The 27,600-nt window shown below is 40.8% G+C and overlaps 1 protein-coding gene across 2 annotated transcripts in view; it reads right to left on the bottom strand.

The window, feature by feature from the left end:
• The window catches only part of DENND5A (DENN domain containing 5A), a 71,778-nt gene that overhangs the window by 31,852 nt on the left and 12,326 nt on the right, over positions 1–27,600 (bottom strand). For both annotated transcript variants that reach the window (XM_060177212.1, XM_060177211.1), the window contains exons 2-8: positions 23,558–23,629; positions 22,358–22,467; positions 16,907–17,564; positions 13,356–13,543; positions 7,738–8,055; positions 5,547–5,762; positions 4,330–4,564 (exon numbers count right to left, since the gene is read on the bottom strand). In XM_060177212.1, coding sequence (XP_060033195.1) covers positions 4,330–4,564; positions 5,547–5,762; positions 7,738–8,055; positions 13,356–13,543; positions 16,907–17,564; positions 22,358–22,467; positions 23,558–23,629 — 1,797 coding nt within the window. The remainder of the gene's footprint in view (positions 1–4,329; positions 4,565–5,546; positions 5,763–7,737; positions 8,056–13,355; positions 13,544–16,906; positions 17,565–22,357; positions 22,468–23,557; positions 23,630–27,600) is intronic.

Genomic DNA, 27,600 nt, shown 5'->3' with positions numbered 1-27,600 from the left:
TAGGACAGAGAGAAATGGAGAGAGGAGGGGAAGACAGAGAAGGGGAGAGAAAGACAGACACCTGCAGACCTGCTTCACCGCCTATGAAGCAACTCCCCTGCAGGTGGGGAGCCGGGGGCTCGAACCGGGATCCTTACTCTGGTCCTTGCGCTTTGCGCCACGTGCTCTTAACCCACTGCGCTACTGCCCGACTCCCAGTGTTTCCTTTTTATAAATGCAACATATGAGCCAGAGTGGTGTCTGGTTCTTTCTCTCCTCCTATCTCTTTCACCAATAAATAAATAAATTTTTTTTTTAAAAAAGTCATCCTGAGAGTGGTGAAATTGCACATGTACAAGGTAATGATTTACACACACACACACACACACACACACACACACACACACACACACACTACCCTTTGCACTCTTCTTTCCCTGAACATAAAACTAAAACATTTCTTGTAGTCCGAAGCAAGCCAGAATATAAAACTCAACATTCTGGGGGGAAAAAATGTCCAGATGGCTTAATAGAGGACTCCTATGTTTATCTCCTCCTATGAACATCACCAAACTACAACACAGTGTAGAGCTTGATATGCACAGAAACCATACTAAAACCAAACAGCCAGTGTTCCCACAGAAAAGGATAAAGGAATAGTTTTCAGGTGGAAAGAAGACAGAGAAGCCCACCACTAAAAAGAACTCTACAACTCTGCAGCATGTTGCAATCAGATAGAGCTTACTAAGGTGTTAAGGCTTTATACTGGAGAACAGGTGGATTGTACCAACTCCGAGTCACCTCAAATCCAATGTTTCTAAACTTGTAACACTGGAATAGGAAGCAAGAAATTTCAGGGTGAGAGTTGATGGCAGCCTCCCCCTCTCCACCCACAACCCCACTCCATACATACATCCCCACTGGAAACAGCTGATGAACACAACTGGATCTTACTTTAGGTAGTAGAAGGTCCTCCAAGTAGCTCCCTGAACTCTTCGCCGGACACACACCCCGCCCCCCCGCCCCCCCCCCACATTTTAAATCTGAGCTAGATGGGGATGGAAGGACATTTATCTAGAACACTTACTCCTGATAAACAGCCCCAGCCCCCTGCAGCCCACACCTGACAGCTACAAGCAAGTCACAGCCTTATTTATTAGTCAGCAAGCAGCCCACAGATCTCCCAAATCACGTAAGGTAACAGGGGCCCCACTGCCTGCTCTGCACCTTTGCTGTCCCATGGCTGCCACTCTGCTCTATGCCAGCCATGGAGTATACATTCTATTAAGACTAGCTTGGATGAAGGCCCCAGCCTCCAGTCAAATCTACCCCAACACATGTTCCACACAGCCTTCTATCCAGGTATGAACAACCACTACTAATCTGAATGCTGTCAGTCCCTCATAACCACCAGACTCTGGTGCTAAACACTCAAACCCCAAGTTGGGACTCAGACCTGCTCCACCCAGGTGACAAAGCTAATATGGAGCACTCACACTGAAGACATAAAGGACACAATACTCTTGCCTAGATCTGCTTAAGCTTGACACAGTGGTGCTGGCCAGCAAGTCACAGGGTGAAATCCAGTCACTCACTCAGGCCCATCTGACTTCGGTGCCGCAGCCACTGTTAGGGCACTGACAACGGCAGATACTTGGTCTCATCTGTGCCCACTCAAACTCAAAACAGAAGGAGGGGAGAGGGGGAGGAGGAAGAGGACATATAATCAATGAAATACTATTCTGCAACTTAAAATAATACTGGGAGTCGGGCAGCAGCACAGCAGGCTAAGCGCACATGGTGCAAAGTGTAAGGACCAGCGTAAGGATCCGTTCGAGCCCCCGACTCCCCACCTGCAGGGGAGTCGCCTGTTTCACAGGCGGTGAAGCAGGTCTGCAGGTGTCTGTCTTTCTCTCCCCCTCTCTGTCTTCCCCTCCTCTCTCCATTTCTCTCTGTCCTATCCAACAATGACAACAACAACAATAATAACTACAACAATAAAATAAGGGCAACAAAAGGGAATAAACAAATAAATATTTTAAAAAATGATAATATTGTCCTTTGTGACAAAATGGATGGAACTGGAAGTGATTATGCTTAGTGAAGAAAGCAAGTACAAGACAATTACCAGATGGTTTCATTTATATGTGAAATATATAGAACTAAAACTCATGAACTTCAAAAAAAAATTGAGCTGTCTCTTAGAATGTGTAATAACTATGGTGATTATTGTTGGTACTGGGAGCAGAGTCACAGAACTTTAGTGATGGGAGTAGTGTGGGACAACTATACACTTGCAATCTTTTTTTTTATATTTTATTTGTTTATTAATGAGAGGGATAGGAGGAGAAAGAACCAGCCATCACTCTGGCACATGTGCTGCCAGGGATAGAACTTGGGACCTCATGCTTGAGAGTCCGACGCTTTATCCACTGCACCACCTCCCAGACAACTACTCTTGCAATCTTCTGATCTTGTTTTTATTTTATTTATTTATTTATTGGATAGAGACAGCCAGAAATCAAGAGGAAAGGAGGTGATAAAGAAGGAGAGAGATGGTGGTCCAGGAGGTGGCACAGTGGCTAAGGCACTAGACTCTCAAGCATGAGGTCCTGAGTTCAATTCCCGGCAGCACATGTACCAGAATGATGTCTGGTTCTTTCTCTCTCTCTCCTTTCTCAATCAATAAATAAAATCTAAAAAAAAAAAAAAAAAAAAAGGAGAGAGATGGGGCGGGTGGTAGCACAACGGGTTAAGTGCACATGGCACAAAGCACAAGGACCGGCATTAGGATCCCAGTTCAAGTCCCGGGCTCCCCACGTGCAGGGGCATCGTTTCACAAGTGAAGCAGGTCTACAGGTGTCTATCTTCCCCCCCCACCCCCGTCTTCTCCTCCTTTCTCCATTTCTCTCTCTCCTATCCAACAATGACAGCAATAACAACAATAACAACAACAATAAACAACAAGGGCAACAAAAGGGAGAAAATAGCTTCCAGGAGCAGTGGATTTGTAGTACAGGCACTGGGCCCCAACAATAACCCTGGAGGCAAAAGGGAGGGGGGGAGAGACTGGCAGCCCTGCTTCACCACTTGCAAAACTTTCCCTCTACAGGTGGAGACTGGGGACTTGAACCTGGGTCCTTGAACATTGTAACATGTGTGCTCAACCAGGTGCACCACCACCCAACCCCAATCTTTTGATCTTGTAAACTATTATTAAATTACTAATAAAAGAAGAAAAGAAATGCAAGCCCTGAATCTTCAATGGACTATAATCTATAGCAGCAGACACAAGGGGAGAAGAAGAGATGGGGGTGGGGAGAAGCAGCAGCTGAGGGAGAGGAGGAGGCTGTGAAATAAGAAAGTCTGGTCAAGGAGGAGACGCACTGATACCTATCTTGGGAAACTGTGGGGAAAGTTACCTATATGACAAGCACAATCCTGAAAATCAACATTTCCTCAATCAAATGATAGTGAAGTTGGGGGGGGGGGGGAACAAATAGTCTTGCAAATTAATGCCTCAATGAAAAATGTTTAAAAGTTCACATATCGAGGATTAAGTAAAACAACAGAATCTCAATTCTTGGTGACATAATTGAGAAGCTGGTGGTCCAGGAGGTGGCTCAGAGGATTAAGCACTGGACTCTCAAGCATGAGGTCCTGAGTTCGATCTCCCAACAGCACAAGTACCAGAGTGATGTCTGGTTTGTTTTTGCTCTCCTCCTACCCCTCGAATTAATAAATAAATAAAATATTTAAAGATATTTTTTAAAAGATTATTGAGAAGTTGAGGCAACACCAGCACAAAATTCTTGCCAATTTGAGAAAAATAATCCCCATTTTCTAATCTATCATTAAGTAGATTCCCATTGCTTATCGCAGGGCACATTCCTGAAAGAAGGTAGTATTAAAAGATGAGAAGCGGGGCCTGGGCGGTGCTGCTCCAGCTTAAGTACACATGCCACAAAGCACAAGGACTGGTGCTGGGAGTCCCCGGCTCCCCACCTGCAGGGGGGTCGCTTCACAAGCGGTGAAGCAGGTCTGCAGGTATCTTTCTTCTCTCCCTCTATCTTCCCTTCCTCTCTCAATTTCTCTGTCCTACCTAAATAAATAAATAAATAGCCACAGGAGCAGTGGATTTGTAGTGCAGGCACAAAGCCCCAATAATAACCCTGGGGAAAAAAAAAAAAAGAGAGAGAAGTTTGTCAGGCAGGAGGGAAAAAAAGGAAAACAGGGACAAGCATTTCAGACAATGAGAACAACTTATGCACCAGCAGAAACATGGACACATGGTTAAGAACAGGGGCATATTGGTGGCCTGATTCAGTACGCACAACAAGGAGATCTCACCTGCTTCATCTACAGTGGTACACTTCTGATACATGGATGTGCGGAGAGTAGGTGTCCGGACATTCAATAGCCTGATCTTGTCTACTCGGGAATCAAATACTCTAAGCACAGGCTCTTTATCATCATCATCGTGACACATGATTTTGTTGTCAATGAAAGAAGCAAACATCTGAGTCTCCAGGAATCTTGAGAGGAAGGGTAGGTAAGGCTCAGGCTGATCTGACAGAAAAGATGCCTAGAGGGAAAAGCAAACAGGTAGTCACCAACAAAGAGGGCAAGAAGGTATGTCAGCCCAGACCAGCAAAAGCAGCATGCCTAAGAGATCGTATAGGTCATTTTTTTCTTTGTAATTTCCAAGGTATTCAAATCTCTGCAAATTGAAAATCTCTGTATCATTCTGTTTCCCCACAAATCCTCATATAATTTCAGATACTTTAAGAACTTGACATACTTGCCCAAACTTACCCAGGTATTGCCTATTGTGACAACCAAGTTTCCCAGGGCCCTAATGTTCACCTTCTGTGTGCATCCTTCTTAAAGACCTAATGGGGTGCTATGGAGACAGTATAATGGTTCTACAAAAGACTTTCATGTCTGTGGCTCAGAGGTCCCAGGTCCAATCACCAGCAGCACCACCATAAGAACTGAGCAGTGTTCTGGTCAATATATTTCAATGAAGTAAATAAAATATTTAAGGAAAAAAAAAACCTAATTGGGGGAGAGGAAGTGGCACACTTGGTTAAGCACACACATTACCGTGCTCAAGGACCCAAGTTTGAGCCCTGCCATCTGCAAGGAAGCTTCAAACACAGTGAAATAAGGATGCAGGTGTTTCTCTGTCTCTCTGCCTCTCCATATTCCCTCCCCCTCTCAATTTCTCTGCCCTACCAAATAAAATTAAAAAAATAAGGAAAGAAATGGCCTCTAGAAGCAGTGGATTCGTCATGCAGGCACCAAGCTCCAGAAATAACCTTGGTGGCAATAAATAAAAAAATAAACCTAACAGGCCAATAGTAAATCACCTGATATCAATAACCAGTACTCTGTTCTAAAGCAACAAGACTTTGTACTTAACCAAGTCAGAAGGAACATTAATTTATTTCCAGGACATCACAAAAGAAAAGCTCATCTTTAGTTACACCTTTAAGAGGGCCTGGATGTTCTCATTCCTCACCACCCCACCCCACCCCACCCCACCCCAGCAAAATGACACTCACTTTATCAAAGTTTTGCATCTGTTCCCTATTGGTAAACCAGGATTCTTTATCCTGGCTAGGCTGAATAACAAACACCTCATAATCTGCAAACATCTGAGTGAACCGATTTGCAAAAACCTCCCGAATCTGAATGTTTAGTTGGTAAATCCTGAGTTCTTCTTCATCACACTGAACTTTGAGATCCTTATTAGTGCTAGGGTCTTCACGCATTTCCAGCTACCAAAAAAGAAAAAAAAAAGAAAGAAAAAAAATGGAAGAAAAGATACAACAGTTGAGAATGCAAAAGCTTTCCGTTAGCCATCCCCCCAAAAGCTACATTTGTCCATGTCATTTACTTTGCAAATAGTAAATAAACAAATGGGAAGAAAAGTGAAGGAAATGAGAAGTCCAACACTGGAGAAGAGATAAACAGGGATATTCCACTAGCAAATATCCAGCAACTCAAAGATTATAATAGACAGAAAATTCAGCAAGGGGGGGCGAGAAGCTACTTATTTCAAAGGTCAAGGAAAGGAAGGAGTCTGGAAGTGAACAGAAAATAATGGAGCAGCAAGAGAGCTCATCAGAGAGGTCATCTGCTTTGCCATACAGGTGACATAGGTTCAAGCCCCTGATAAGCTACATGAGAGAACTACAGCACCGGGGGAAGGTGTGCTCTAGTAATGATCTGTCTGTCTCTCTTTGTATTTGTTGGGTTTTTTTTTTTTAATATTTAATTAATTTATTTTGGATAGAGACAGAAAATTTGAGAGAGGGGAACAATAGAGAGAGAGAGAGAGACTTGCAGCACTGCTTCATCACTTGTGAAGCTTCCGGCCTGCAGATAGGGACAGGGGCTTGAACCTGAGTCTTTGTGCACTGTAATGTGTACAGTCTATAAGATGCACCACCACCCAGCCCCCACCCCTGAAAAAGTAGTCAGCTCAGAGCAGTGAAGTTCAGGAGATGAGGGGGAAAAAACAATGTAAACCACAAGGGAAAGGGCAGGATGAAGCACAGTATTTATACAAAGAGATTCTTACGCCTGAGGCTCCAAAGTCCAGATTCAATCTCCCAAACCAGCATAAGCCAGTGTTGACTAGTTCTCTAGTTAAATAAATAACACATATGGCAGAATAATGGTGGTTTTCCCTCAAATTCAATTCAATCTTTTAAAAGGGGAAAGTGAAAATAAAATATTACATATTTCACTAAAAACTAGCCCCACAGGACCAAGAAGTAGCTCAGTGGTAAAACACCTATTTTGCATATTTGAGGTTCAATGCCCTACACCAAAAAGTATAAAATAAGTCAAACAAAATGATTACATTGGTCCATATTGTTTATATGTAATTACAAAAGTAATGTAAGAGGCTGGGCAGTGGTGTACCTGGTTGAGCACACCTGCTACAATGCAAAAGGCCTGGGGTTCAAGCCCCTGGGCCCCAAGGGGAAAGAAAGCTTCCCAGTGAAACAGTGCTGCAAGTGTATTTCTTTGTCTCTTCCTCTCCCCAGTCAGTTTCACTGTTTCTATCCAATAATAAATAAAATAAAGAAATGGGTAAACAACGACAAAAAGCTGATAGTCCAACAAAAATGAGGCAACAGAAAGTTAAATGTCCCTGAGATTCTTAGCCTCAGCTCAATCACTTACTAAGCATTTAATCTTCAACAAAACATTCAGGCTCTGTAAGACTTAGTTAATACCTGTTCTTCATGTTTTGTTTTGTTTTTGCCAATAATATTTTTAATTTAAATTTTTTTGAGTTGCTATGAAATTCACAGGATAGAAGTGAAAGACGTCTGTACATAAAGATTACCAACACCACCACTCCAAGTCATTCTGTCATTGTATTAGTATGAATGACAGTGGGGGCGGGAGCATAATGGTTACATAAAAAGACTTTATTCTTGAGGTTCTGAAATCCTAAATTCAGTCCCCTGTACCACCATAAGCAGTGTTTTGGTTTTAAAAAATAGTCATGTAGTAGTATTAATAGTAGTGAATGACAGCAGGCTTTCCTTGATACAAAAGTGAGAAGATACTCAGATTTATACTCTGTATAGTCTGCCAGAACTAAATCCAGAATTTTTCATACAGAGCACTCTCCTTCTGCTCATAAATACTCCTTGTCCCAACTAGGTACCTCATTTCACCAAGATAGTATTCTAGCAAACCAAACATGTCACAAACACATACAAGGCCTCTTACCTTTTCTAGACTCACTCCAGTCCTCTTGACCAAAGCCTGGAGCCGAGCGATCGTTTCATTCTCCTTGAGGAGCTCATAGGAGTGCAAAGGGGAGCCAGCAATATTCCCATTCCTCTTGTCAGAGACCAGTTCAGAGGCCCGGAGCCTCTTCAGCTTGGATGCACTCTCACTGCAGTGAAGGTTCCCTTCTGGAGGAATACCAAATGCCATGAGGATCTCAGAAACTTCCTGGACAAATTCCAATTTGTTAGGAAACTGAGGCAAATCTTCCGGTAGCTCAATGAAGTGGTTGTCAATGTCCACAAAGCAAAGGTTGGCCTAGGGAGGGGGGCGGGGACCAGAATGAGGAGTATGAACAACTGCAGAGCATTAAGACATTTTAGGATAATGAATAAGAGAGGAAAGAATACCATCTGAAATAGCATATAGGACATACTACATAAAGAAGATGGGGCTCAAGAATGAGACACACTTGAGACTCAATCTTCACTTGCCAATTTCTAAATGTATGGTCTTGGAAAAGTTATTGTACCTGGTTCTACCTCCTCAACTGTTAAATGGAGATAAAGTAATAAATTTTTTTATGTTAGAGTGAAAAAGTTTATTAACATTGATACTTAGCATCTAATATATTTCACACATAGTAATTGCATGCTAAATGTCAAATTCATGAATTTTAATAATAGTAAAAAAAAGGGCTCGAAGAGTAAGTCAGAGTATAGGTTCCAGGCCTGCTTCCATCATTATGTGACTATAAGCACACAATTATCACTTTGAGTCTCAGTCTTGATTTAAATAATTTGGTGGCTAAGGCAGGGTAAATAGCATAATGGTTATGCAAAGAGACTCTCATGCGTGAGGCTCCAAAGTCCCAGCTTCAATCCCCCTGCACCACCATAAACCAGAGCTGAGCAGTGCTCTGGTTAAAAATAAACAAATACAACAAGGGCAACAAAAATGGAAAATAAATAAATAAATAAATAAATTGGTGGTTACTCTTGATTTCCATGCTTTCTTCTGACATTAAGACAGTTTCTGGGTGAGAGAGATAGCATAATGGTTATGCAAAGACTCTCAAGCCTGAGGCTCCCAGGTCCCAGGTTTAATCCCTCAAACCACCATAAACCAGATCAGAGCTGAGCAGTGCTCAGGCAAAAAAAAAAAAAGACAGTTTCTGGGAAGGGCTGAGCTGTGGCACACATGGTAAAGCACACCTATTACAACGTGCAGGTTCAAGCCCCTGACCCCACCTGCAGGGGGAAGAGGGGGGAAGGAAAAGGTAGCCGCTAGGAGCTGCAGGTTTGCTATGCAGGCACCAAGTCCCAGCGGTAACCTAGTAGCAATTAAAAAAAAAAAAATTAACAACTAAAAAATAAATAACTAAATAATTACTTCTAAGAGGATGCAGAGAGAAAGCACTATTCTACATTGTTAGTGAGGTAACAATCTAGCAATATCTATCAAAATAAACAAGGAATAGTGTCATAAGTGGGCAATTTCACTTTAATGATAAAATTAAAATCATCAAAGCGCAAGGACTGGTGTAAGGATCCCGGTTCGAGCCCCCAGCTCCCCACCTGCAGGGGGGTCGCTTCATAGGCGGTGAAGCAAGTCTGCAGGTGTCTGTCTTTCTCTCCCCCTCTCTGTCTTCCCCTCCTCTCTCCATTTCTCTCTGTCCTATCCAACAACAATGACATTAATAACTAACAATAATAACTACGACAATAAAACAACAAGGGCAACAAAAGGGAATAAGTAAATTAATATTTAAAAAAGAGTTTAAAAAGAAAAGTTTGCTAGCTTAAAAAAATTTTTTTTAAAATAGGGAAATTTTCGGGAGTCGGGCTTTAGCGCAGCGGGTTAAGCGCAGGTGGCGCAAAGCACAAGGACCGGCATAAGGATCCCGGTTCGAACCCCGGCTCCCCACCTGCAGGGGAGTCGCTTCACAGGCGGTGAAGCAGGTCTGCAGGTGTCTGTCTTTCTCTCCCCCTCTCTGTCTTCCCCTCCTCTCTCCATTTCTCTCTGTCCTATCCAACAACGACAACAACAATAATAACTACAATAATAAAACAACAAGGGCAACAAAAGGGAATAAATAAAATAAATAAATTTTTAAAAATAGGGAAATTTTCAATGGAGGGGACAAGATATGGAACCATGTGGTGGGAATTGTATGGAACTGTACCCCTGTTATCTTACAATCTTGTCAATCATTATTAAATCACTAATAAAATAAATAAATAGAATGAATAAATTTTTTTAAAAGCGAAAGAGATAGGGAAAAGGAAGGATCATGTAAATAAGAAGTAGTACAGCCTCCTTTAATATCCTCCGCTTGCTCCCCCTGACAGCTATGTACAAACTGCCTACTTCCTGGACTCCAATACTGAAACCCAAAAGAGAAGCACAGGACAAAGGATGACTTACAAAGGCAGCTCAGCACTCTCACTTGCTCAGGGCCAGCTGAGCTCACTGTAAAAAGGAACAAAGAGCTTTTCACAGATTTCTGGTACCCCAAGACCAAGCAATAACAGACACATTCTTACTTAGGGGGTAGGAAATGTACATTCTCCCACCACTGAAGAAAGTTTCTTTTATAAATCAAGTTTGTTCCACCCTAATACATTGATGTGCTCCCTTGCACAGACCCAGGTGAATTTCTCCGCCCCCCCCAGATAATTTATTTATTATTGAGAGAAACTGAGAGGAGGGGGGAGATAGAGAGGGAAAGAGACAGAGAAACACACAAAGCCCTGCTTCAGCATTCATGAAGCTTTCCCCCCCTGCAGGTGGGGACCAGGAGCTTGAACCCAGGTTCTTGTGCATTGTAATGTGTGTGCTAAACCAGGTGTAACACTGCCTGATGCCTCCAGGTGAATTTCTCCAGTCAGTTCTGCTTCAAATTTTCCTTCTAGTAAAATAAAGATAACACAGAATATTCACCAAAATACTAAAGTGGTTATCTCTAAGTGGTAAGATTTGAGATAATTTTTGCTTTTATTCTTTGCATTATTGTATATTACAAAACTTTTTTTACTATACAGATACATCATTTCTTTTGAAAATATTTTTAAAAGCTTTATTTATTTATGAGAAGGAGGAGAGAGAACCAAAACACATGTGATGTCAGAGACAGGACATGAGATGTCAGAGACAGGACATGAGACTTCACTCTTAAAAGTCAAATGTTTTACCTACTGTGCCACCTCAGCTAAGCTTGCTTCCTCCACCCCTTTGGTAAGATTTTAGCTTATTAACAAGAGAGAGAACCGGAGCATCTTTCAGATGTAATCACTACTAAGGACAGAACTTAGGACTTCTTGCTTGCAAATTCTGCTTCTCTATCACTGTGGTACCTCTTGGGTCACCAAACTTGTATAACTGAGACATTCTGAAGTTCTCTCTCAGAGATACTATGAGTCTCCATACTTTTCAAGGTGCTTCATTCCAGTGAAAAAAGGATTCTTTTCTCTCCAGGCTATAACCTCTTGTAGGGACTATATAAACTCAAATGTCCCAGAGGTTATCTGCTACAACAAAGGTTGCAAATATCCAGCTGTTATTCTACAATCCCATTACCACCACCCTTTCCAAAGTAGAGGCAAAAGCTGTGGGTAAAAAGCATACAGCAAAAATGGGAATACAGCAAAATGGAGGCTCCCATCCACCAGGATAGAGAGAACAAGGCGTGGTCTGGGAGGTGGCGCAATGGATAAAGCATTGGATTCTCAAGTATGAGGTCCCGAGTTCAATCCCCAGTAGCACATGTACCAGAGTGCTATCTGGTTCTTTCTCTCTCTCCTCCTATCTTTCTCATTAGTAAATAAATAAAATATTTAAAAAAAAAAAAGAGAGAGAGAACAAGGCATGGTTTCTCTATCAGTCCAAGAACACTGCTGTAGTCTCAGTAATCTCTTCATACACTCACATACATGAAGCATACAAAAAGTAATGCTGATAATTGCTACATGGAACAGAACTTGTCCCAAGTACATGGCAAGCTGATGCCAAAAAATGAAAATAAAACTGAGAAATCTGGTTTCTTGCCTATATGAGCTGATTATGCAGGTAGAGACCTTGCAGCAGGTTTTCCACTGTGTCATTTTTCACTATCATGCTTACTCGGTCTCTGCAATCCATTTATGCTTATCAGGAAGAGGAACAACATTATGCATGATTTGAAGCAAACAGAAAGCTGTCCAATCTTTGTTATGTATTCTTCATGAGTAGTTACTGATAATATTACCACAACTCAACTCTCCATCACTTTAGGGCTTTTCTTCCTTAATCTTGTCCCATCCTAAATAGCCAAACCTCTAGAAAATCAACAGAGAAAAGTGAATGGATGTAGATGAAATTACAAGGAAGTTACTTTTATTCATTTATTATTGGATATAGACAGAAATTAAGAGGGATGGGGGAGATAGAGAGGGAGAGAGACAGAGAAACACCTACAGTCTTGCTTCACCACTCATGAAGCTTTCCCCCTGCAAGTGGACACCAGGGGATTGAATCTGAGTCCTCGAGCACTATATCAAGATATGCCAAGAACATGATACCACTGTTAAACTTCCATGAGAATGTGGGGTTTTGGGGGTTTTTTTTTTTTACATTTTTATTAGTGATTACATAATAGTTTACAAGAAGTTCTACTCCACTCCCCAGTCACAAAAAAATAACCAGCATAGTTCTCACAAAATCTTAGGGATCATTTGTTACTTGTTCCCCCCCCACCCCCAAAGTTCATGTGTTTTAACTCTCAATATTCCATATATCAGTGAAGCAATCTGGGGGGAGGCCAAGTGGTGGCACACCAGGTTAAGTGCACGTTACAGTGCATAAAGAGCTAGGTTCAAGCCCCAGGTCCCCACGTGCAGGGGGAAAGTTTTATAGACTGTAAAGCAGTATTGCAGGTGTCCTGTCTCTCTCCCTCTCTATCTTCCCCTTCCCTCTTGATTTCTGTCTCTAATTAATTAATTAATGTTAAAAAAAAAAAGAATAATGACCTTGGAGACAGTTCTATTTTAAAAAAAAAACTGGTAGTTGGGAGTCAGGTGGTAGTGCAGTGGGTTAAGCGCAGGTGGTGCAAAGCACAAAGACCGGTGTAAGAATTCCACTTCAAGCCCCCAGCTCCCCATCTGCAGGGAAGTTCCTTCACAAGCGGTAAAGCAGGTCTGCAGGTGTCTGTCTTTCTCTCCCCCTCTCTGTCTTCCCCTCCTCTCTCGATTTCTCTCTGTCCTATCCAACAACGAGCATCAACAACAACAACTACAACAATAAAAAAAAACAAGGGCAACAAAAAAGGGAAATATTTTTTTAACAAATCTACAGACAGTAATGGATTTACACAAATGTGATGATGCCAAAATAAAAATAATGTACAATGAAAAAGGCAATAAACAATAGCATAAACAAAGATTATTGTATGTGTATCATGTGATAAAAATGAGTTTACCTGTAATAATATAAATTAAGCTATATTATCATTTTTTTTCTATAAAGTTATTTATAAACTAAAAAACAAAATCTAGTGATACAACCAAGGCTCATCTGAAGTCCTGCTCTCCTCAGCCTGGATTACAGCCAGGAGTACCAGCACCCAACTCCACATCTCTCACCTCTTGAGGCAGCTCCAGCTTTGAACGATCATCCAGGCCATTAGAATGCAAGCCCATCAAGTATGGAACAGGAGCATCTAAGAAATGTAGAAGAGAAGCCGGGAGAATAGGGACATATACATGCTGCCACTGGAAAGGAAACATGAGAGCTGTAATCGTCTCCGCCACAGTCATCAGTCTCTGGTAATCTATGTAAAAAAAAATAATAATAAAGTAAAATAAACCAGTCAAAAACAAGGGATTTTTTTTCTCAAATAGTTAAAACCTTCAATAAACACATTTAGAAAGGGTCAAGATAAGAATTCAGGAGGAATGTTATTTCCTCTGTGGAGTCAGAGAGATAATCCAGAGACCTCAGGAGACCACATGTTGAAATATATGCGTACCCCACCCCTCCAAAACAAACATACAGGATTTAGATCACTACCAGTAGTAAAATTTCATATGGAAATACTATAGCAACCAAAAATAATGTACTTTGCTCTAAATAGTAAGCCAGAATGTAAGCAGATTCTCAAGTAGGAAGGGAACAGGAGCTTCTGGGAGAAGAAAAGGAAGTATGGTTCAGAGAACCATGTGGTACAGAGATCAAAACAGATTCATTTACCACTCAGATAAGTCTGTATTCCTACAGGAGTTTTTAAAACATCTGCTTTCAAGATCAAGTGCAAAGAATTAGAAAGCGTTTCTTAGCTGGTTTTTCCATACCAGTCTAATATGCCTCTCATCTTTCTGAGAGAAATAATAAAAAAGTGTTATTTTTAACACTGAATAAAAAGCTTCCTTAATACAGGTCCATGAAGGATGATAAATGACATAGTGGGGGTTGTATTGTTAAATGGGAAACTGGGGAATGTTATGCATGTACAAACTATTGTATTTACTGTTGAATGTAAAACATTAATTCCCCAATAAAGAAATAAATAAAAAAGTTTTTAAAAAAAGACTTATGCCGGAGGTTCTGAGTTCCCAGGTTCAGTCCCCAGCAAACCCTAAGCCAGAGATGGGCAGTGCTCTAGACTCTTTCTCTCTGTATCTCTCTCATTAAAATAAATAAAACAGGGCCAAGTGGTGGCACACCTGGTTAAGCACACACATTACACAAGGACCCAAGTTCAAGCCTCTGGTACCCACCTGCAGGGGGAAAACTTCACAAGTGGTGAAGCAGGGTTGCAGGTGTCTCTTTGTCTCTTTCCCTATCTCCCCACCTGTCTCGATTTCTGTCTCTATCCAATTAAAAATAAAAATTTTATATTAAAAAATAAAACATATAATAAAGTTTAGTGGTCCGTGAGGTGGTGCTGTGATAAGGCTTTGGACTCTCAAACATGAGGTCCTGAGTTCCATCCCTGGCAGTACATGTGCCAGAGCGATGTCTGGTTCTTTCTCTCTCCTCCTATCTTTCTCATTAATAAATAAATAAAAATCTTTGGAAAAAAATTTTAAATTAAGTTTAACAGAACTAAGTTCAAACTTACTTGGTCACTAATAAAGCTTTGTGGGACCAGGTGGTGGTGCACTTGCTTAAGTGCACACACTATAGTGCAAAAGGACCTAGGTTCAAGCCCCTGGTCTCCAGCTGCAGTGGGAAAGCTTCACAAATAGTGAAGTAGGGCTGCAGGTGTGTCTCTCTCTCTCTCTTTCCCTCTCTATCTCTCTCTTCCCTCTAAATTTCTCTCTGTCTCTATCCAATAATAAATAAATAAATATATTTTTAAAAAATTAATAAGGCTTTGAAAGTTGCCTATCACCTTCCTCCAGGATAAGCAGAATGATTAACAAATAGTTGAACTAGTAATGCAATAAACATAAATTAATATCTAAAATGCCATCATCTCAAAAAAAAATTTTTTCCCTTTGCCAGGGCTTGGTGCCTGCATCATGAATCCACTGCTCCTGAAGGCTACTTTTCCCCTTTTATTGCCCTTGTTGTTTATCATTGTTGTTGTTGTTGTTGTTATTGCTGTCATTGTTGTTGGATAGGACAGATAAATGGAGAGAGATGAGGAAGACAGAGAGGGGGAGAAAAAGACAGACACCTGCAGACCTGCTTCACCACTTGTGAAACAAGCCCTCTGCAGGTGGGGAGCTGGGGGCTTGAACCGGGATCCAGACACCAGTCCTTGGGCTTTGCACCATGTAGGCTTAACCTACTGCATTACCACCTGGCCCCCCATCATCTCAAATTTTTAATGCCTTGTAACCTTCTTTGGTAAAACTATGTCACTTGACAAATAAATTATGTAAACAATCAGCAATTAAAATAACTCACTGATTTGATCATTAATAATTTTAAAGACACAACTGAAGGACTTTCATATTTATGAAAGGAAGACAGACAGACACCATTTTGCAACTATCACAGTAATAACTAATTTAGACTAATATCACTAATGAATGTTTTTGTTTTGTTTACCAGAGCACTGCTCAGCTTGGTACCTCAGAGCCTCAGATTTTTAGCATAACCATTAAGCTGCCTCCTCAGCCCCTCAACAGTGGATGTTAAAGCTATAAGGCAAGACTTGGAAGATAAACAGTAAACAGTGGTTTACAGAGTGTCTCCCCATAAATTACTTATTAATTACAAAAGGAAAAATAATAACTTTTCAGTTGTGGAAAATGATAATGAGGCCAGGGACATGGCTCACGTGCAGAGTACCCACCTTGCATGTATGAGCCTCTAGGTTCAATCATCTGTAATGTATATAAGAGCAGCAAGAAAAACTCCACAGATCATGGATTGGTTCTTGGTTCGAATACTCCCACTTCCCTGCCTCACTCTAAAATTTAAAACTGGGGGGGAGGGGTTGGGCAGTAGTGCAGCAGGTTAAGCACACATGGCGCGAAGCCCAAGGACCAGCATAAGGATCCCGGTTCGATCCCCCAGCTCCCCACCTGCAGGGGAGTCACTTCACAAGCAGTGAAGCAGGTCTGCAGGTGTCATTCTTTCTCTCCCTCTGTCTTCCCCTCCTCTCTCCATTTCTCTTTGTCCTATCCAACAACGAACGATATCAAAACAACAATAATAACCACAACAAGGCTACAACAAGGACAAAAAAAGGGGGAAAATGGCCTCCAGGAGCAGTGGATTCATGGTGCAGGCACTGATCCCCAGCAATAGCCCTGGAGGAAAATAAATAAATAAATAAATAAAGTTTAAAACTGGGCCAGGGCAGAGGAGATAACATAATGGTTATGCAAAAATACTCTCAAACCTGAGGCTCCAAAATCCCAGGTTCAATCCCCTGCACCACCATAAGGTTGAAATGAGCAGTGCTCTGGTAAATAACAACAATGGGCTTGAGAGGTGCTTCAGCAGTAAAGCACATACATGAGACACTGTTTGATCTCTGGTACTGCACTGGAAAGAAACCTGGCAGGCAACAGTTTTAACCAAGTGATCAAGGTAAAATGACCAAAACAGGGGCAAAAGATCTAGGTTTAGCTCAAACTACAACAGCCCTTGATGTTTTCAGCCAGCCCCATTATATCTGATAAGGAAAGAAGAAAGGTCCTATGCAGGGAAGGAGTTCTAGTAAATATTGACTTACGTTGTGAGTAGAGCAGGATTTGAAACTCCAAAAGAGCACAAGTAAAAAGCTGAAACACATTCTCCACCCCAAGCAACTCAAAGACCTCTTTGACAGGAAAGTCGAATAGAGGAAGCTCGTTGGTACTTGGCCTCTGGCAAATTACTGGCCCATATACCCCAGAAAACTTCAAGGACCGGCCAGGAGGTGGGAGTGGCACCTCATACAGTACATTGTATATATAGCTCTCAAGGGGCAGTGGAGGAGGCTGAGGTGAAGTGACTGCCTGGTGAAGTTGTTCCAGCACACTTCGACATGCTTTCATGAAGGACATGGGTGTGATGAGGCAGATACACTTAGAGACATAAAGTGTGTCCCGGCTAATGTCATACGAGTTGAAGCGCTGCAGTTTGGTCCCTGGCGTGCCTTCACCATCCTCCATGCTACAATGGTCTTGGCCATCAGCAGTGGGAGCATGTAGGACATCATATTCAGCATTATGCATGTGGTAGAGGGTCTGCATTGCACTGCAGATCTGCTTGCTAGTCACTTCCTCAAAAAATGTGAGTGCAAACCCAAATGTCCGAGAACCATCCTCCCTTGTGATAATAAAGGCATGGAACTGGGGTTCCCTGGTATCAGCCTGGGTCTTGAATGCCAGCCCTTTGGGCATGCACAGCTGCAAAAGACAATAAGGAAACAAGTGCTGAAAACACAACTAATCCTCTTAGAAGAACCGTGCCACTATTCATTTGGCATCTACTGAGCTGAATGTTTGGGATATCAGAAGCAAAACAGCAAGATGGCTGCCCTAAAAATCTTTTCTTTTTTTTTTTTTACCAGAGCACTGTTCAGCTCTAGCTTATGGTGGTTAGGGGGATTGATAGGACTTTAGAGCCTCAGATTTGAGGGCGATCTGGCTGCAACATCTGTCACCCCACTGATCACCAGGGTTGATTCGGCTGATCTGGCTGACTAGGCAGGTGTCCCCTTCCTCCCTCACTGCTCCATGTTCGTCCCTCCCGAAGCTGCGCGCTTGGTGGAAGAGGACGGCCTTCATCGAAGAGATGGACCGGTCTTCGTTCGAGGGTATGGGAATAACTGCGCTCCCCTGCTAAAACCTCCAAACAAGCTCTCAAGAACTTTAGAGCCTCAGGCATGAGAGTCTGTTTGCATAACCATTATGCTATCTACCCTCTGTCCCAAAATCTTGTTTTTTATTTCATTTCATTTATTTATTTATTAATGGATAGAGACATAAAGAAATTAAGAGGATGGGAAGATAAGGAGGAAGAGAGACAGAGAGATACCTGCAGCCCTGCTTTACTACTCTTGAAGCTTTCCCCCTGCAGGTAGGTCCCAGGTTCAATCACCAGCATCACCATAAGCCAGAGTTGAGCAGTGTTCTGGTCATTCTCTCTGTATTTTCCTCTCATTAAAATAAAAATAACAATATTTTTAAAAAATTAGTTGTACTTTAAGATAAAAAATGAACTCAGCCTGGGAACATCAGAAAGAATTCACTGACATGATTATGCTAGAATTCATCAAGTAGACATGGAAAAGAAGTGTTAGGGGGCCAGGCAGTGGCACACCTAGTTAAGCACACACATTACAGTTTACAAGACCAGGGTTCAAGCCCCCGGCCCACACATGCAGAGGGAAAGCTTCACGAGTGGTGAAGCAGTGCTGCAGGTATCTCTCTATCTCTCCCTACCCTATCAATTTTTCTCTATCTAATAATAAATAAATAAAAGATTTTTAAAAAGAAAGAAAAATATCTTGAGAATAGAAGTGTGTTTAAGAAAAAGGAATAAGAAGAAAAAAAAAAAAGAAAAAGGAATAAGGGCGGGGGTAGATAGCATAGTGGTTATGCAAAGAGAAATGTCATGCCTGAGGCTCAGGTTCAATCCCCGGCACAACCATAAGCCAGAGCTGAGCAGTGCTCTGGTATTTCTCTGTGTCTTTCTCTCTGCATCTCTTTCAAAAATAAAATAAATATTGCACCAAAGTAAAAGACTCTGGGGTGGGTGGGTGGGGAGAATACAGGTCCATGAAAGATGATGAATGACAAAGTGGGGGTTGTATTGTTAAATGGGAATCTGGGGAATGCTATGCATGTACAAACTATTGTATTTACTGTTGAATATAAAGCATTAATTCCCCAATAAAGAAATAAATTATTTTTAAAAAAATTTTTAAAAATTAAAAAAAAAAAGAACCCAGGTTCAAGCCCCTAGTACCCACCTGTGGGGAAAGCTTCACAATCAGTAAAGCAATCTCTCTCTCTCTCTCCTTCCATGTCAACTTCTCTAAATAAATAAGTTTTCAAAAAAGATCCTTGGGGGCCGGGTGATAGCGCACCAGGTTAAGCACAAATAGTATGAAGTGCAAGGCCCCATGCAAATATCCCGGTTCAAGCACCCAGCTTCCCAACTGCAGGGGGGTCGCTTGACAAGCAGTGAAGCAGGTCTGCAGGGGTCTTTCTCTCCCACTGTCAACCTTCCCTGCCTCTCTCAATTTCTCTCTGTCCTATCCACAACAAAAAAATAAAAATGAAATAAAATAAAATAAAATAAAATAAAATGAAAAAAATGAAAAAAAAAAAAAAAAAAAGGGAGTTGGGTGGTAGCGCAGCAGGTTAAGCGCAAGTGGCACGAAGCCCAAGGACCTGCATAAGAATCCCGGTTCGAACCCCAGCTCCCCACCTGCAGGGGGGTCACTTCACAGGTGGTGAAGCAGGTTTGCAGGTGTCTTACTCTCCCCATGTCTGTCTTCTCCTCTCCATTTCTCTGTCTTATCCAACAACAACGACATCAATAACAACAATTAGAACTACAACAATAAAACAACTAGTGCAAGAAAAGGGAATAAATAAATAAATAAATAAATAAATAAATAGAAAAAGGAATTAGAGGGTCGGGTAGTAGTGCAGTAGGTTAAGTGTAGGTAGAACAAAAGATCAAGGACCAATGTAAGGATCGAGCCCCCAGCTCCCTACCTGCAGGGGAGTCGCTTCACAAGCAGTGAAGCAGGTCTATAGGTGTCTATCTTTCTCTCCCCCTCTCTGTCTTCCCCTCCTCTCTCCATTTCTCACTGTCCTATCCAACAACGACAACAACAATAATAACTACAACAACAAAAAAAAAAAACAAGGGCAACAAAAGGGAATGAATAAATAAATAAATATAAAAAAGAAAAAATATTTTAAAAAATACATTAAAAACAAACAATAAAAGAAACCTGGTGGTCTGGAAGGTGGTGCAGTGGATAAAGCATTGACTGGACTCTCAAGCATGAGGTCCTGAGTTCAATCCTTGGCAGCACATGTACCAGAGTGATACCTAGTTCTCTCTCTTCCTATTTTCCTCATCAAGAAAGAAAAAGAAAGAAAGAAAGAAAGAAAGAAAGAAAGAAAGAAAGAAAGAAAGAGAGAGGAAGAAAACCTGGTGACTCAAACTGACCTGAATCAATTTCCACTGTCCAATTTTACACAAACCTGACTTCACAATAAACTACTAGCAGCTTGGGTTAATAAATACAAGTACCTATATTATATCATATTCATTAACCTTAAATTTGAATTCCCACAGACTACGTATTTCTAGAATATCACATGTTAAAATGCTACATTCTATGAACACTGAACTAGGAGTCACCAAACAACCTGAGCCTTGCCAAGTCTATCTTCTTCATCTGTAAAATGAAGATACACAGTTTACTCTGTCCACTGCACAGAACTGTTGTGCCCTTCAAACAAGATCATCTTTTGAAAACTGTTAAAAACTTTTGAAAACTTTATGCTGGAGGGATAGCACAAAGGTTATGCAAAAAAAAAAAAAATACTTTTTTATTTAATATTTTTTACTTACTTAAATGGGGGTGGGGGGAAGAGATGCCAGAACACTATTCAGCTCTGGCTTATGGTGATGCTGGGGATTGAACCTGGGGCCTCAGAGCCTCAGCATGAAAGACTTTTTTACATAATTATTATGCTGTCTCCCCAGACCACAAAAGGACTTTCAAGCCAGAGGCTCCAAGACCCTCCCCAGCACCAGAAGACAGAGCTGAGCACTTCTCTCTGGTTTAAAAATTAATTAGGCAGTAGCAGCGGGTTAAGCACGTGGCGCAAAAAGCGCAAGGATCGGCGTGAGGATCCTGGTTCGAGCCCCGGCTCCCCTGGCAGGAGAGTCGCTTCACAAGCGGTGAAGCAGGTCTGCAGGTATCTATCTTTCTCTCCCCCTCTCTGTCTTCCCCTCCTCTCTCCATTTCTCTCTGTCCTATCCAACAATGACATAAATAACAACAATAATAACTACAACAATAAAACAATAAGGACAACAAAAGGAAATAAATAAATATTAAAATAAATACTTCTTCAAATTAATTAATTAATTCACTGGTCCAACTTATATATCTGTTCTATTTTGTGACACAATAGAAACACTGATTTATTTTAATAAGGGAGAGACAGATCACTAGTTTATGATGGTGCTGGGGATTTAACCTAGGACTTAAACAACCTAAGGCATGAAAGTCTTTTTTGCATAACCACTACACTGTCTCCCTAGCCCATACTATGACTTTTAGTATTTCAGTTTTTGTTTTGTTTTGTCATCACTGGGGTTTCACCATTCCAGGCTGACTCAGACAAAGAGAAGGAAACAGAGGCAGAGAAAAAAGGGAAATAAAACTACAGCACTAATGCTACTCCTTTTCTGCTGTGGGAACTGGATTTGAACCTAGGCTATGAGCATGGCAAAGCAGTGTGCTATCTAACTAAATTATTTTGTTGACCCAACTTTCAGTAAGTTTGATAGGGGTCAAAATACTGAGGAACGGGGCCAGGCGGAGGCACACCTAGTAGAGCGCACATAATACAGTCCTCAAGGACCCGGGTTCAAGCCCCTGATCCCCACCTACAGGGGGAAAGCTTCATGAGTGGTGAAGCAGTGCTGCAGGTATCTCTCTGTCTCTCCCACTACCCTCTCAATTTCTGGCTGTCTCTATCCAATAAATAAATAAAGATAAAATTTAAAAAAAAAAAATACTCAGGGGAGTCGGGCAGTAACGCAGAGGGTTAAGCGCATGTAGCGCAAAGCTTAAGGACCTGCGTTCGAGCCCCGGCTCCCCACCTGCAGGGGAGTCGCTTCACAGGTGGTGAAGCAGGTCTGCAGGTGTCTGTCTTTCCTCCTCTCTGTCTTCCCTTCCTCTCTCCATTTCTCGCTGTCCTATCCAACAATGACGACATCAATAACAATAATAATAACTACAATAAAACGAGGGCAACAAAAGGAAATAAATAAATATTAAAAAATATTCAGGAACAATTATGTAAACAACTCCTCCTTCAAAAGTTCTTTCATGGAACCACTGCTACCACAGCTAGAACTCACAACCCTGCTACAAATTATTCTATAAACAACAAAAACAAAAGATTTTTTTCTCCTATTTGTAGCTAAAAATACAAACCATTCCCACTGCATCTTGGTCAAAAGGATTCCACTCTACATTTTCTGGATATCGTGCAAGGACCTTAGATTTGAATGTTCGTCTCAATGGTGTCTGTTCAAAATTTTCTCCTGTAAGAGAAAGAATAAAGCAGATTGTCTCCATAAAGTCTCTTTATATCAACAGAGGAGTCTGCTTGGTAGTCCAGCAGGTGCAGAAATGAAGGCCAAGGGGTTAGTATGCCAACCATCTAAGAACAGGAAAAGTATTAAAGTTATTAGGTCAGTAAGGTAGCTGAAAAAGTTTAGCATGATTAATACTAAACACCACTATCTAGTTTTGCTTTTTCTTCAAAATTAAGTTAAATTCAATGGATAAATTTTCTGAGAGAGAAAGGGAAAAGTATAATAAATTATGAAGAATTATATTCATCTTTTTTTTTCCCCTGAAAGCTACAATTTAGCTTGTTTAAAGTCAACTGGTAACTTTATACAAGCATAAACTACTTAAAATGAAGAATAAAGAATGCATTTCTTTTTTTTCTGTTAAAAATAAAGCAACACTGTAGATCTACATTGTTTTTAAATACTCTTTCAATTCCATCTTTTCAATAATAAAACAGCCACTCAAAGAAAATTTATTTAGAAATTACAGAAAAAGCCACAAATAGGGGAAAATGCATAACCATGTCTTTTAAAAAATAGTCAACTCACTGAGTCAACACTAAAAAAGGCTTATGATATACCCAGACCACACAGGGGCTGAGGCTGGGCAGTCTGGTGAGGTGCCCTCAGTGGGCTGCCCACATCTCCTCTAAGCACTGCCACCTCCCACTTCACCAGGCACTTAGCCCAGCTAAGAATGCATTCCTATGATTTCTGAAAAATACAAAGAAACTAAAAAGTTTCAAGAATATTAAGAAAGTAAATTTCAGAATAAATCTAATAAGCTTTTTTTATGAGTCAGAATCTTTTGAAATTCTCCTTTTCTCTCTCTTCCTCCTCTTCAAAACACTAGGGTTCTTATAGAAATAAGAACATTAACATGGGAAAAGAGCCAGAGAGCCCACCACCTAGAGGAATACAAATGTGAAAAAACTACTGTTCAATAAAGAAACAAGAAAATTAGGAGGTCAAACAGTACAAAATGCCACTGGAGAGAGATATGTGTAAGAACCATCAGAAAGCTTTAGATGGTCTCAATTTTGTTTTTTGTTTTTACCTTCAGTCGTACTTGAAATGAAAGGGCTGGCACCATCCCTGGCTTTAGAAGCCTGTATGTACTGGCATAATGCTATATGATAAATGAAATAACAGAGTATTACAATAAAGCAATGTTATTTAAACTTTTTTGACCATGACTCCAGTATGAGAGAAATTTTATATCATGAATAAACATACCATATATATGTATGTATCCTAAAATAAAATACACATAATAAGTTCAAATACTTACCCAGATATATGTGAAAGCCTCCTATAATTTCTGATCTATATCATTAAAAAAAATTGCTAACTACAGACTCATGGTCACAATTTACATTTCAAAAAACATTCACAACACAGTATAGCAATATGAAAAGGTTGCTTGCTAGTGCTTTATCCAAAAGTAAACTGTCTCAAATACTGTTTTTCCTAAGGGCTTAGGGAACAGGGGATAAAATGAATCACAATCTCATTGTTAAATGAATGGACCTAAATATTTATTTTTATTCTTCATCTCAGCTTTTTTTTTTTTTTTTTTTTGCCCCCAGTTCCTTACTTTGCCTCCCTTCCCTCATCCTCTCTGGTAACTTTTATTCTATTGTCAGTGATAACTAGTTTTTATTTTGTTTAATCTTTTCATCATAAAGATATCAAACAAATTTTGGTAGGTACTGTGGGAAACATGATCAAAGAATTCATTAGACAACTATTACCTTGACATTAATAAAAGTAGATTTATCTACAAATTAAAAATGGGTGGGGGTAAATAGCATAATATTTATGCAAACAGACTGTCATGCCTGAGGCTCCACAGTCCCATGTTCAATCCCCCAACCACCATAAGCCAAAGCTGAGCAGTGCTCTGGTAGAAAAACAATAATAATAATAATAATAATAATAATAATAATAATCGGGCGGTAGCGCAATGGGTTAAGCGCACATGGCGCAAAGCGCAAAGACCAGCCTAAGGACCCCAGTTCCAGCCTCCAGCTCCCCACCTGCAGAGGAGTCCCTTCACAGGTGGTGAAGCAGGTCTGCAGGTGTGTCTATCTTCCTCTGTCTTCCCCTCCTCTCTCCATTTCTCTCTGTCCTATCCAACAATCACGACAATAACAACAACAACAAGACAACTAAGGCAACAAAAGGGAATAAATAAATATTTTTTAAATAAAATAAAATAATAAATAATAATAAAATTAAGTAATAATAATAAAAGGCAATTCAACCAAGGTTGACATGTAACTTTTTTTTTATTCCCGTTTGTTGCCCTTGCTTTATTTTTGTAGTTATTATTGTTGTCGTTGTTGGATAGGACAGAGAGAAATGGAGAGAGATGGGGAAGACAGAAAGGAAGAGAGAAAAATAGACACCTGCAGACCTGCTTCATCAATTGTGAAGAGACCCCCCCTGCAGGTGGGGAGCCGGGGACTCGAACTGGGATCCTTATGCTGGTCCTTGAGCTTTGTGCCACCTATGCTTAACCCGCTGAGCTACCACACAACTCCAACTTTTTTTTTATGGTGGTGTGGGGGACTGAACCTGGGACTTTGAAGCCTCAGACATAAGAGTCTCTTTGCATAACCATTATACTATCTCCCCCACCCAACATGTAACTTATTAGTAGAATTCAATCCCCACCACCACACACTTAAACACACAAAAAAGGTAGTTCATACAAGGGCCTGAGGTAGTGTGAGAAGAGACAGATGAAACAATGATCTTCATGCATCTTATTGTCAAATGTAAAAAGAACATAACAAATAAGCAATTCACAGGAAATTTATTCTTCATGGACTTCCAAATCTTCAGCTATAGCTTATATAGTCTAACCATGCAGACCATACTTGCATTAGATTCTGTTTACACACTTGAATTAATAGAATAAGCTGTAGATTTTTCTAAATTGTTTTGTAACCCAAAGGGCCTAGTAATTATTAAGGAAAATGACTTTTTCACTAGCACAGGATTGGGATGAGCCTAAATCATTCCAGAGGCATCTCAAAAGCATCTTTTTTAAAAATTATTCCATTTATTTTATTTTAATAGAAGAGAGACACTGAAAGATACAGATAAATACCAGAGCACTGCTCAACTCTGGCTCATGGTGGTGCTAGGGATTGAACCTGGGGATTTGGAACCTTAGGTATGAGAGTCTTTTGCATGACCTTTATGCAGTCTCCTCAGCCCTAAAAAGCATCTTTAAAAGATGAGTTTATCAGCCAGGAAGGTGTCTCAGTGGGCAAAGTACAGACTTGCATGAAAGAAGTCCCGGATTCGATCCCATCATCACAAACCAGAGCAGTGCTCTGATCTCAGAGCACCCAATAAATCCTGGGGGTGGGGGTGGGGGAGAGGGAATATTGTAGTAATTCTAAGGCATTTGTTCCAGAAATTAACAATGATTCTAGTCAGAAAATTATTACTTTTTTTTTTTGCCTCCAGGGTTATTGCTGGTACTCGGTGCCTGCACTACAAATCCACTGCTCCTGGAGGCCATTCTTCACATTTTGTTGCCCTTGTTGTTATTGTTATAGCTGTTGTTGTTGTTGTTGGACAGGACAGAGAGAAATGGACAGAGGAGGGGAAGACAGACATTGTAGATCTGCCTCACTGCTTGTGAAGTGACTCCCCTCCTCCCGCATGTGGGGAGCCAAGGGCTCCTTGCACTTTGCACCATGTGCACTTAACCCACTGCACTACCGCTCAGCCCCCAGAAAATTATTACTTTTATAACTTCCTTCAACTTCCACTTTCAGATTTTGGCCACCAAAAGATGGTTATGACTCAATCTTCAGTTTCTGATAAAACCCCATCTTCTTTTAGTAAAGCAAGTACCACAATTTCAATTCCTTTCATCTCCTAATCACTTCTTTCAAATGACTTTCCTGAAATTTTATCAGATTTTATCTCAAGACACATTCGGTAATTTCCGCAAAAGACTGGCACAATCGGCAGTCAGCTGGTAATAGCAGTCATAACAAAGCCCTGCAGCTATACAGAGCTCCTCTCCACTTTCCCTCACACCTGCAAAGAGCGCACACTTACTGTACAAAAGTGACTAAACAGCAAGCAAATGACATAATGATCTTACCTACAGCCTCAGATTCTCAGAATATATATATATATATATATACATATAGATATATACATATAGATATATATATGTATGTATATACATACATTTTTTTTTGCCTCCAGGGTTATTGCCAGGGCTCGGTGCCTGCACCACAAATCTACTACTCCTGGAAACCATTTTTTCCCTTTTTGTTGCCCTTGCTGTTTTATCATTGTTGTGGTTATTATTATTGTTGTTGTTGCCATCATTGGATAGGACAGAAAGAAACTGAGAGAGGAGGGGAGACTGAGAGGGGGAGAGAAAGACAGACACCTGCAGACCTGCTTCACTGCAGGTGAGGAGCTGGGGATCGAACCAGGATCCTTACTACGGTCCTTGCACTTGCACTCCAGTCCAGGCACTTGCACACCACGTGAGCTTAACCCTCTGCGCTACTGCCCAACTCCCTCAGAATATATTTTTAAACTACAATCAGTTATGTCAGAGAAAACTAGCTCTTCATTCCAAGTGTCTTCACTTTTAGCTGCCAATGTACTAACTTCTTTCCTGGGCTTGCTAGAAAACCCCTCAGTAAAAAAACTACAAAGTATTTTTTTTAACATAATACAGGAATTAGAGAAGTTATCACTGTTGTATTTGAAAGCTTTTAAAGAAAGATGTTTTCGTGGGAGGTTGGAGGGGTAGATAGCATAAAAGTTATTTAAAGAGACTCTCAGGCCTGAGGCTTCAAAGTCCCAGGTTCTTTTTCTTTCTTTTTTTTTTTTTTTTATATTTTATTTATTAATGAGAAAGATAGGAGGAGAGAAAGAACCAGACATCACTCTGGTACATGTGCTGTTGGGGACTGAACTTTGGGCCTCATGCTTGAGAGCCCAATGCTTTATCCACTGCACCACCTCCCAGACCACCAAAGTCCCAGGTTTAGTACCCAACACCACCATCAGCCAGAGCAGAGCAGTGCTCTGGTAAACAAAATAAAATAA

The sequence above is a fragment of the Erinaceus europaeus genome, chromosome 17 (assembly GCF_950295315.1).
Source record: "Erinaceus europaeus chromosome 17, mEriEur2.1, whole genome shotgun sequence".
NCBI lineage: Eukaryota > Metazoa > Chordata > Mammalia > Eulipotyphla > Erinaceidae > Erinaceus > Erinaceus europaeus.
The sequence above is the reverse complement of the archived record's forward strand: the minus strand, read 5'-3'. Positions and strand labels throughout refer to the sequence as shown.